Here is a 12,061-nt window from a genome sequence, read left to right as displayed (position 1 = left end):
AAGTATTTTACGCCACCCCACGATCAACGCGAACCCGAAACGTGGCGAGCGCAGCGAGCCCGCGAGGGGCGGCGGTACGCGTCCTCCGACCTTTTCATACCCCCACTATCCACGTCGGCGTGGAGTTGAGAATAGGATAGTGTGGCGAGCCACCGAGCCCGAAGCGTGGCGAGCGCAGCGAGCAACGCAAGGGGACGCGGATACCTGTGAAGCCCGCGAAGGGACGCGTTTACCTGTGAAGGTATCCGCGTGCGCTCGCCACGCTTCGGGCTCGGTGGCTCGCTACGCTCGCCACACTATTCTATTCTCAACTCTACGCCGACGTGGATAGTGGGGGTATGAAAAGGTCGGAGGACACGTACCGCCGCCCCTCGCGGGCTCGCTGCGCTCGCCACGCTTCGGGTTTGCGTTGATCGTGGGGTGGCGTAAAGTACTTTTGGGGGAACATTTCACTGTTCTGGGTTGTTTTTGGGGCTTTCTGGCCCATTTACCATTGTTCCCTATGATGATTTGGTGAAATTGAGGTATTTAACATTGTTCCCTATGAGAAATCGGGGGCATCGCGGGTACATTGAGCCATTTAACATTGTTTCCTATGGGGAAATCGTGGGCATCGCGTCTGGACCATTTAAGGCTTTTTTAGCCGCATACGACGCGACCGACGCGATTTTGACTATTTTCAATGCATTTCAATGGGAAAATCGGGGGCATCGCGTCGGTCGCGTCGTATACCACTAAAAATGACACACGATGCCCGCGATTGTGGCCGTGCTAGGAAACAAGTACCGAATTTTTCTATGAACTTAACAGTATCTTTGTTCTCAGACACAACGATCGAATTAGAATAATTATAATTTTAACGGTATCAGTTGATAGGGTTACGTGGAAGAGATAAAAATTTAGCTGGGATCTGGCTGACAGAGGGTACTACAAGGCTGACATCCCACAAGACTTCAATGAGGAAATGAACAGCAGGAAAGATTCAAGGAAGGAAACAAAGTACCGTAGTGCAAAATGAATAGGAAAACGGATAAACAAGATGTCACAAATGATTATACTGGTCACATTAACCACATCCTGTTTTTTTGTTTGTTTATTAATCTAAGGGAATTTAAATTAATTAATCTCCAATGTGGTATACAGTAAATGTGTCCATGTTGTTCCAGATTGATTGTATTAAAGTTAACCGATTGCTTCTTAAATAGTACATTTGTTCAATTGGATATTGCAGTCAACTGAGTTTGCATCTCAGAATTGCACCAATAAAACAAAATAGCTAAATTCCTGTTGTTGCCTTCATTGTGACAAGTTGTATTGTGTACAAGTGATGGAAAGTGACAGTGGTGTAACATGTTCATCTGTTTTTATTGGCATTACTCAGTTCTTGGCACATTCGTCCATTGATTGCTACAAACAGGCATTATGTGTGATAATGGCTGTCATTGTGAGGGACAGAGGTAGCGCCGGCTTACCCTGGTGACTCATTCTACTGTTCAAGATGATTTAGTCTCTCTTCAATAATTTTTTTGTGTGTAAATAGTAGCATAGTGGACCTCTTATATGACCCCTACATTCTGTTGTCAAAATATCTGACTTTACTATTTTTTTTTTTTTTTTTTATTCTAGTAAACATGTACGGCAATATACACATGCAAAAGTTTAAGCAGTATAAACTCTCACATGCGCTATGTGATAACCATAAAGTGGTGAATAATACTGTGAGATATTCAATAAAAAGAAGTGAAAAACAAATACATTTTACAATATGTTCCTTTTTATATGGCTTTTAGTGTAGCTGTTTGAGTAGTTCATTGTAAATTCAATTTATTGATCCTGGTGTTCTTCAAAAAGTTGCTCCAGTAGAATATATATAAGTTGTGGGGTTATGTAAAAAATATATTAATACAGTAATGTGTAATAAAGTTCAGCTTCCAGGAGACTTTTTTAAGTGTTCTTAAAAGGAAAAGCGTACCACTACTCACAGGTCATATATACAGATATAGACACATAAAGGTTTCTTTTGACAGAGGGTGCTGTGTTAAGATGGTGCACCGTACTCACGATCAAGTGTACAATTTCAATTCATATAAAGGTTTCTTTTCAGAAGTCTTTTTTTTTCAGAAAATTTTGAATATGTGGATATATTTCCTCCATATGTGTGGGTATAATGTGTGGTATAATGTGTGAATGGGGGGGAGCAAAGTGTAGTATTGTTGGAGGACTTAGTTGATATAATGACACTGTGATGAAATGGGATGCGGTCGATAGGTCAGCAGTCAATAGGTTGACAGTCAAAAGGTCAACATTAAAAGGGTCGACATAAGTGTTTCATGTTGTATTTTTTTTAATAAGGCAGTTTTTTTATACTTAACTATCCACGCAGTGTGCCCGAAGCATGGTGAGCAAACGCAGTACACTTATACGGTGTCCATGTCGAAAGAACACCCAACAACATGACAACTCATTTAAACCCTTTTCATGTCGACATTTTCCATGTGTTGACCTTTTGACTGTCGACCAATAGTTGTTGACCATATGACCCATACCCGATTATACATTAGTGTGTAGGAATCTTTTTTTGGGCAGTGATGTATAATTTCCACCCTGAAAGTATAGATATGTGTGATGTACCCTTATTTCAACAAGGTGAGTGTATATGAAGCAACAAAGCCCTCCCAGGTAAGGAAAAGAGTAATTGGTTTTGTACCACACTCACGTAGAAATGCTAGGAGTAATAATTTCTCTAAAAGTTCTCTGAATGTATGTTTAATGTAAAGTGTCATCTGCAAAAATGGAAACATTGCTCTCTAAACCATCACCATGGTCATTAATAAATATATTAAAAAGAAGTGTCCCCAGCACAGAACTTTGCTGTCACTGTCTCTGCGAACCTGCTGTCTCTGTCCCTGTGTCCTCGCTGTCTCTGTCCCTGTGTTCCCACTGTCTCTCTCTGTCCCTGCATCCCCACTGTCTGTCTTTGTCCCTGCCTTCCCACTGTCTCTCTGTCCCTGCATCCCCGCTGTCTGTCTTTGTCCCTGAGTTCCCACTGTCTCTCTGTCCCTGCATCCCCGCTGTCTGTCTTTGTCACCGTTGTCTCTGTCCCTGCATCCCCACTGTCTCTCTCCCTGTGTCACCACTGTTACTCTCTGTCCCTGAATCCCCGCTGTCTCTGTCCCTGCATCCCCGATGTCTCTCTCTGTCACTGTATCCCCATTGTCTGTCTCTGTCCCTGCGTCACCACTGTCTCTGTCCCTGTGTCCCCGCTGTCTCTCTGTCCCTGTATCCCCACTGTCTGTCTTTGTCCCTGCTGTCTCTGTCCCTGAGTCCCCACTCTGTCTGCCTACGCGTCCCTGCTATGTCTGCTCCTGCATCCTCATTGTCTCTCTCTCCCTTCATCCCCTTGCATCCCTGCTGTCACTCTCTCCATGCATCCCCGCTGTCTCTCCTTGCATTCATGCTGTCACTCTCTCTGCCTGTGTCCCTGCTGTTAGTCTCTCTGCCTGTGTCCCTGCTGTCACTCTCTCTGTCCCTGCATCCTTGCTGTCATTCTGTCTCTGCTGATACTCTCTCTGTCCCTGCATCCCCACTGTCACTCTCCCTGCATCCCTACTGTCCCTGTATCCCCTCTGTCTCTGACCTCCTTGCATCGCCTCTGTCTCTGCATCCCTGCAGTCTCTTTGCCTGCTGTCTCTTCCCTGGCCTCCCCGCTGTCGCTGTTGCAGCATCCCCCGCTGTCTCTGTCCCTGCGTCCTGCTGTCTCTTTGTCCCTGCTGTCTCTTCCACGCTGATGCTCTCTCTCTGTGTCCCCACTGTTGCTCTCTCTGCGTCCCCATTGTATCTCTCTATCTGCATCCCCGCTGTAGCGCCACTCTTCCTGCATCTTTGCTGTCACTCTCTCACCTGATGCGTCCCCGCTGTCACTCTCCCTGTTCTGCATTCCTGCTATCACTCAATTTTGGCTCAATCCTTGTGGCATAATGTGAATTTTTGCTCATTCCATGTGAATTTTTATCTTATTTCATGTGGCATAATGTGAACTATGACTCATTCTGTGTGGCATAATATGTGCTCCCTTATTGAGTATTTAATATTACCTCAAAATTATTTGTTATTACTAGATTCATTATAGTCTGGCTTCTAGTTGGTTCCTCTACTATTTGAGACAAGTAATGATCTATTAGCATGCTCACAAACCTGTTGCTCCTAACTGTACCACAAGTCGCATTACTTTAATCAATGTCTGGATAAAATCCCCCATAATTAAAACTTGAGCAGGCTGTGCAGCTTTTTCAATTTGCAGTAGAAGTTGAGCTTTCTCAATCATGCTAATTTCTTGCGGTTTATAGCATCTCCCTATTAGCAACTTCTTTGAACGTTTACATCCACTGGATATTTCCTACCATAATTATATTCTATATCACCAATACTCTTGTAAATGACTTCCTGTATACTTGGTTTTAACACTGGCTTAACATAAAAACATACTACTTCTCTTTTATTACTCTATCCCTCCTGAAGAGAGTATAGCCCTCCAAGTTAACTAGAGTAGGAAGTAGTAGGATCTTAAAATAAATTTATATTATTATATGTGTATATATATATATATATATATATAGAGAGAGAGAGAGAGAGAGAGAGAGAGAGAGAGAGAGAGAGAGAGAGAAATCCCAATAAGGGCATTCACCAAAGTTCACGTAATGACAATTCTTTATTGGTAATCCATTACCAGTTAAGTTTCATGTAGGTCTAAGTTTCGGCCACCAGGGGGCCTTTCTCAAGACACAACAGCATTTGACGTCCACACTGCTGTGACCGAGATATCAGCCCAGTGCTCTAAGAATCCAAAACCTCCTTCATACACCAAACTCTTAGCCACACATTAACCTCCTTAATCTTCCTCTGCCTCCATGGACTAACACGTGGCACAGGTAGTATTTCAAAAATATCACCTTGGATGTCCTTGCCTTAAAAATTGTGATCTAGGTCCCTGAACTCATTCTTTAGGACACCCCAACTTCCTTTAACTCAGTTGATGGTGCCAACATGGACCAAAGACACCAGGTCATTCCAAGCCCCTCCCAATAATCTGTCCACCCTATCTGCAATATGTCGATATCAATATATGGTGAAGATAGGTAGGGTTTTCTGCTATGCAGAAGGCATGACATCTTGAAGGCAAAGGGCACCCTTAAGAAGAAATGGCCTTAAAGATAATGTCTCCCATAAGTCTTGGGTAGATTCCTTTTCTGCCCAAGTTCCATACAAACTTTATCATGGTTTGCCACAAATGGTTTTGCCATAGATGTCGGAAAACCGATATTTCTGTGTCATCCTGGCAGAGGCACGTTGTAGCCACAACAGGGATGGCATACACCAATGTTAATCATCGTTTGTGGCAACTGAAGTTTAGACCACCTGATTTGTGTATCTAAGACTTAAGTCTAATCCCTGGGTATATTTCTTAACCCTGCACCTATTAGAATTATATCTCTTGATGCAGAGTACGCATACCCAGAGAGGATTTATTTGTAATGTGAATGACCGCTAGTGACTGTTTGGTGGAGGTATTCAGATGTCATTAACGGCCAGGTGCAAGCTCCGGAATACCTGGTAAAGCCGATAGTTTTCAGCCCATATAGTGACCTATGGAGGAGAATTTGGTGGTTGGAAATGGAGGGACTGCAGAAGATAGCAAAATTATCACATCCTGGGGGTGCTTAGATTTAGTCAAGCAGAAATGGCTATTTTGGTGACATATCACCCAGTTTTACTTTAATGCCCCTAAATCTGCCAGATGGATGATTGAAATTATCATCATAGTTCTGGACCCTCTTGTATGAGCTAATAAAACACATGGTCATTTTTTTATTTTTAAATTGATTGACTTTGTGAAGCTGTATCTCTTCTCTCTGGTTAGAGAAGAGTGACTACATCCAATATTTGTTCGCAGATTCTGTTTAACATGTGTTAATAAGTGGAATACATTCCCCTTTGATGCATTATTATTTAAATAACTCTCTGTTGAGTGACTCACTCTTACACACAGCCAGAATTTCAATACCCTAAGGTTTATTGAAATACATTTAAATTTTGAATGCATGAATAAAAGCCTCCTTTTTAAAGAATTAAGCCAGTAGTTTTAGGTCTTTTCCCTGAAACAAAGAATTACATTGCCCAAATTCTCACCACTTATACAAAGCAATATTATGAAATTTGTATTTGTCATACTTGATCTAAAAATTAATGTAATTTTAATTAAGACAAGATAAATGACCAATGTAAATTCAATGTTTACACTGAAATCACTAAAAATCTGTCTCTAGGGCTTTAACATATGTTTTAGAGATCGAGACATTTTGAGAACTGAGAGGGAAGGTGTGTACAATTTTTTTTGTGTGGGCCACTCCTCTGAAAACATTAACTTTGCAGTTTTCACTCACTTTCTTTTGAGTGCAGTCCTTACAAACCCATTTTAGATACACAACTAATGTGAGGTTATAGGCCCGGGAACTATTTATTTTAGTGAGTTTGATAAATATAACTTGTTAAAGTAAAAATGAGTTTGTGGTCTACCGAGTACTCTTGTTTAGTAAATGGCTTTACAGAGGAATGTTTTTCTTATACAGGTTGAGTATCCCATATCCGAATATCCGTAATCCGAATTATTCCCGAAAACCATACAGTCCAGAAAGTGAACCAAACACTTTTTTGGTCTAAAAACTTACTGGGGACATCTGTAACAGCACTACTGAGGGAATGATATGTAATTGCCACTATATATGTGCAAAACAATGATTGCTTGGCATTTAAATTCAGTGCCTGAGATTACACAAACTTTGTTTCATGTTTTGCAACCTTGTTTTATGCACAAATAAAATATATTTGTGTTTATTTCATGTGTTTGATGTATATGTACAACATAAATGCAAGATACCTCAAGATACATCATTAAAATATTCCGAAATGCGGAATAATCTGTTATCCAAAATTCTCCTGGTCCTGAGCATTTTGGATAAGTGATATTCAACCTGTAGCTACTTGTAGAAAGGATAGGACCATGGAATCATTTTACTAAAATATCTATCTAAAATAAACGCAAAAGTGCACAAAAAAAGGCGGAAAATATAAAAATATATAGATTTGTATTTGCACATTTTTCTGTAAACATACCCACAGTATGTGTAATGTGAGTATTTACTGCTGTACCTACACCAAGTCTAAATCATTCAATATGACAATTTGAGCAGTTAGACGCCACATAAACCTCCTCTAATACCCACAAATACCTGGATTGCAGGTTATCTCCTGAATGCTGTTTTTTTTAATCTAATTATATAGTTAAAAAAAACATTCAATGACTTAATGATAAGATCAATTAGGTTGGTCAGATGTGTATTTTGTTTGACCTTTTTTTAAAATGTTTTAGAACAAATCAGCCCCAATCAATGAGCTAGTGCAGTTGTTCCCAACTGTGTGCCACGTCACCCTGGGGTGTGTCTGGACACATGCAGGAGTGCACTGGGTTGGTGGTCCAGGACCAATTCAAATTATTTAAGGTCAATGTAATAGGCAAAATTAGTGCTTGTGGCTTCCAATCATATCATATAAGGGAATCGAGTTCCTCATAATTGATCCTTAGGATGACATATAAACACAACTTTCTTTTGTTTTCGCAATAAGAAATGTGTCATGGATCCATTTAGTCATGGATCAGTGATTTTAAAAAGTTTGGAAACCACTGAGCTAGTGTATTTCCACCAATCTATCAAAAAGGCAGATAATACTGTAATTAGATTATTCTAGATGAAGCCAGTCTTTGTATGCAGGGCTTAAAGTGGTCCTGGAGAGGTGGTGGAACTGATTTCTGTACCACTACAGGTGGTGTAACACAGATCCACAATGTTCCACCCCCACTTTAACCCCTTGTATCCATGTGTTTTGTGTATGTTTGTGCATTAAAGTTATGATATTCGGGCAAGTTGATGATATCCCACTTTATCTGGTCAACTTTAACTCTGTATTGAATATGAACACAAGCAACTCAAAGTTAAATGTGTTTTTAAGTAGAGCTGGAGAATGAATTGATGGCATTTATGTGTGATTATTTGCGAACATTTCTATCAGTTGGTTAAGTTTACAATTCTAATTCAGCTCTGTTTGGTTCTCTCTTTCCTAGCACTGAGTACGGTCATGGCCACCATATGGTTCCCAGTTTCTACTCACAGGGAGACTACGATTGTGACTTTTGGATACTCCTTGTACGCCGGATGGATAGGAGCAGCATTCTGCTTGTTTGGAGGAACAGTTATTGTATGCTGCTCAGGAGAATCTCAAGCATTCATGGAAAACCACTTTTATTATTCTTCCCAGGGGTCTGGTTCCCCAACCCATGCTAAGAGTGCCAATGTGTAGGGATGGAGTGATCAAGCATGGTGGATTTTCCTGAGCTCCCAGTACAACATTGTTGGACATTAGTAACATGTGTGCCTTCATTTATATCTCTGTATGCTGGTTTGCATTGAAAGTGGCATATAATGGACAATTTTGCATACAATTTTTTAATATTCTCGGTGCTCGGCGAAGGATGTCCAGAAGAATGAACATTGGGATGTCATAGTACTTTTTCTCTCCCTTATTTGTCAGCATCACGTTCAGTGTATTCTGTCATCCAAGATAACTTGTCTTCTTTTTACTAAAATCTAAACTGACATTTCTCGAATCCCCTGTAGTACATTTTTGTGCATAACTGTAAGAGCATTTCTAAAAATGTTGGTATAAAACATGTTAAAGAGAACAAGGCAGGTGTTAGGGAGGGATTTGCTGATGGATTGTGTCTTACATCACTTTTATTGATATACCAGTTAATGTGGGCTCATCAATAACATCTTGTCATTGTGTTTGTGGCTGATCATTTCCAACCTAAACACCTGGAGAAGTTGTTTATTGATCTAAGTTCTGGGAAATGAGTAGTGTGATTGCCTTCAGTAGGACCATGGCAGTATCTAATGAATAAGTCCTTCAGACACTACAGGGCTGCACAGAGATGCTGCCCATACAGTAACTATGCATATTTTATACATATAAGAGTGAAACTTTCCTATCAGCGTCTAAGTATAGATCTTGTTCCTTACGATTATATCCAAAGGATTCACAATATCTTTAGCTGATTTTTATTTTTAATCTATGGTCCTAGTGATACAGGGGAAGATTTCGTAAGCTCGGTGTAGTGATAGAGTGTGTGGTTTTTATCACCGACCAATCAGCTCCTAACTGTGAAGTTACAGGCTTTGTTTGAAAAACAACAGGTATGAGCTGATTGGCTGGTGCTAAAAACCAGACACTTTATCACTTTATCAAGCTTAATAAATCTACCCCACAATGCACTGTGATCTCCAACAAGCCAGGTATGTATGTACAGTATGCACCACAAATTCAGTTCCTAATATACAAACAGGACAGTTTTGTGTCTCATAACAGGACAAATGAAATGTGACTCATTCTGCAACAGGCCATCTATTACACTTAGACTTATTCATGTAATGGATTTTCTACACCAACTTGATCATCATTTATCTGGCACCATACAAGTGTAAACTTAGCCTTTTCCCATAAGTATATATATTGCCTTTAGCACAATGGTTCACAAACTTTATTGAATCAAGGCACCCTATAGTGTCAGAATTGTATCCACGGCACCACTAGGCCAAAAGTTTCTTATTGAGAAATTATAAGGAATATATATATATATATATATATATATATTATTTTTTTCATAAATTGCATTCGCATTTCATCTTTAGGTTTAATTATTTGGTGAGGGACAAGATTTGCTTCGGTTTGTCCACATATTTTATGATTGGCAGCCATAAGCACTGGTTTTTTCATTCACATTGACCATAATTAATTTCAATTGGTCCTGGACCACCAACCCAAAGCACCCTTACAAGTGTATTGAGGCACCCCAGGGTGCCACGGCACACAGTTTGGGAACCAGTGAGGCTTAGCACATTTACAAGTCATAAATTAAACCAATCAATGTAATATTGTTCTTTTACCAGACGTTTACCTTTGTATACTGAACTACTACTATTTGCTCATTAGTGATTATTATTAACATGTATGTCTATACTGCCAGCATATCTGCAGCCCTTTACAATTGGGGTGACTAGATTTGCATGTTATAGTCTCAGTACATTGTAAGCCTATAATAGCGCTGACTAACATGCCCAAACACAGTGGTAATGGTTTGCAATCAGTCCAGGTGTGAGTACAGATTGGCCAAGCAACACCTGTGACTCACTTGTGATCCAGCAGATCTGCTACAATTGATGTGGCAGCACTTTTTATTTCATTTTCTTATCTTCCCTACATAGAGTTGTAGAAAGCTTAGTATGCGGAATACCTTATTTGTTTTATGACTTACCTCAATTCCATGCCTGGTTCTGGTTCTCATGCATTGTAGCAATCTAAACGACCCAACATAATAATGTTGGCTTCCAGAATGACAGACTGTGTGACATTGTGCTATGACGGAACTGCAGGTCACCTTAAGTGATGGCCCATAATTCTGACATGCAATCCAATGAGACAAGGATTTGGCCGTGCCAAGTGTAGTTGTATAGTAATGACTAGGGCCATTACTGTAAATAATACTAGGGGGTTTATTTAGGGTTTTAGTTAATATACAAATAACTACTTTTAAAATGTACAATAATTGTAATAATGCAACTTAAAATGGAATAAAGTACCTTAAACTTACAGTATGATTTTCTTTCAGTGGTCAGTTGTGCATATAGAAATTACAGTTACATCACTCATGCTGGGTTTGTGTAGAGTCAGAGCCCTGCATATTTATACAACCCTAGACTATTCTTTGAGCGGCACGTCCCTCCCCCAGGATGCCCATGATTACACTGTATAGCTTGGTAGTAGGAGGAACTTCTGATATCACTATGACTATGTACTGCTAGAGATCAGGTAAGTACTACAGCCAAGCTACCAGGATGATGCCACCCATACCTGGTACAATGCGCCCGCACACATTCCATCGCAAAGCACATAAGCTATGTGCTGCCCATACTTTTTTAACTAGATTGCATCGCATCTAGTACAAATGCACGTTGCTTCAGCGCACTGCATGCGTTTTGAACTAGATGTAACGCAATCTACTTTAAAACGCACAGTGAGCATCCCACCATGTACAGGCGACATGAAGTAGGATTCTTATTTTCCTTGCTTTAAGACACAATGCTTTCCAGTGGCTCCTTCTTTCTTCCAACTTTCTGCTTCAGTGAAGGTCAGACACAGCTGATTTGGCAAATAGTGGTGATCCTGGGCGAAGTTAGAATTTAGGGCAATGTGAATGGATACATGAGAGATTAGGATGTAATATTGTTTTGAAACCAGATACCTTTTATTAGCTTTGTGTACAACAATGTTATCTCCCATGTATCGTCAAACTATACTGTGCTGTGTGGTAGTAGTTTGGAATTGCACCACCTCAAGACTCTTGAACATGGTTGTCCTCTATGGAAGACGTTCCTCTTTCCTTAACTGTGTTAAGAATCACAATTATGGTGCATTAATGTAGGAAAGAATGGCAGGTAAGTAAATGTAAACTTCTATTTACAAAGCATATTTCCCTCTGATGGTAGCACAAGTCCTTTGGGTGCCATTAACAAATGAGCTACTTTTATACACTAGAACATGGTTAACCTAATTTTCTATGTCAGCCTAAACAGTCTTCACTGAGATAAAAATAGTCACATAGCATAATCCCTACAATTATAAATATTTTGATTGAATCTGCACAAAAATGAAAAAGAAAATTGTTACTACAATATCCGGAAAACCAACATTCATAAAAATAAAGAACTATATATAGTTGGTGGTGCCCCCAGGACGAGTTCAGAAAACTCTGACTGAAAATTAGGGGGATCCAGCTACAAGATAGCTGGAAAAAGTCTGGCAATGACTTCTCTGGGGTACTCTTTATTATATTATTGTTTAAAATATAACTTTTATTATTTTATACTCCTAAAAAAGTATGTATGAAAAAGGA

At 39.8% G+C, this 12,061-nt stretch overlaps 1 protein-coding gene across 2 annotated transcripts in view; it reads left to right on the top strand.

Moving 5' to 3' along the window:
- Positions 1 to 10,758, top strand: part of CLDN11 (claudin 11) — a 36,575-nt gene extending 25,817 nt beyond the window's left edge. For both annotated transcript variants that reach the window (XM_083177779.1, XM_083177782.1), the window contains one exon: positions 8,177 to 10,758. In XM_083177779.1, coding sequence (XP_083033905.1) covers positions 8,177 to 8,412 — 236 coding nt within the window. In that variant the 3' untranslated portion in view covers positions 8,413 to 10,758. The remainder of the gene's footprint in view (positions 1 to 8,176) is intronic.
- Positions 10,759 to 12,061: the final 1,303 nt, after the last annotated feature.

This window comes from Crinia signifera, chromosome 3 (assembly GCF_055691185.1).
Source record: "Crinia signifera chromosome 3, ASM5569118v1, whole genome shotgun sequence".
Classification (NCBI taxonomy): Eukaryota; Metazoa; Chordata; class Amphibia; order Anura; family Myobatrachidae; genus Crinia; species Crinia signifera.
Note: the sequence above shows the minus strand (reverse complement) of the source record. Positions and strands in the feature narration are given on the sequence as shown.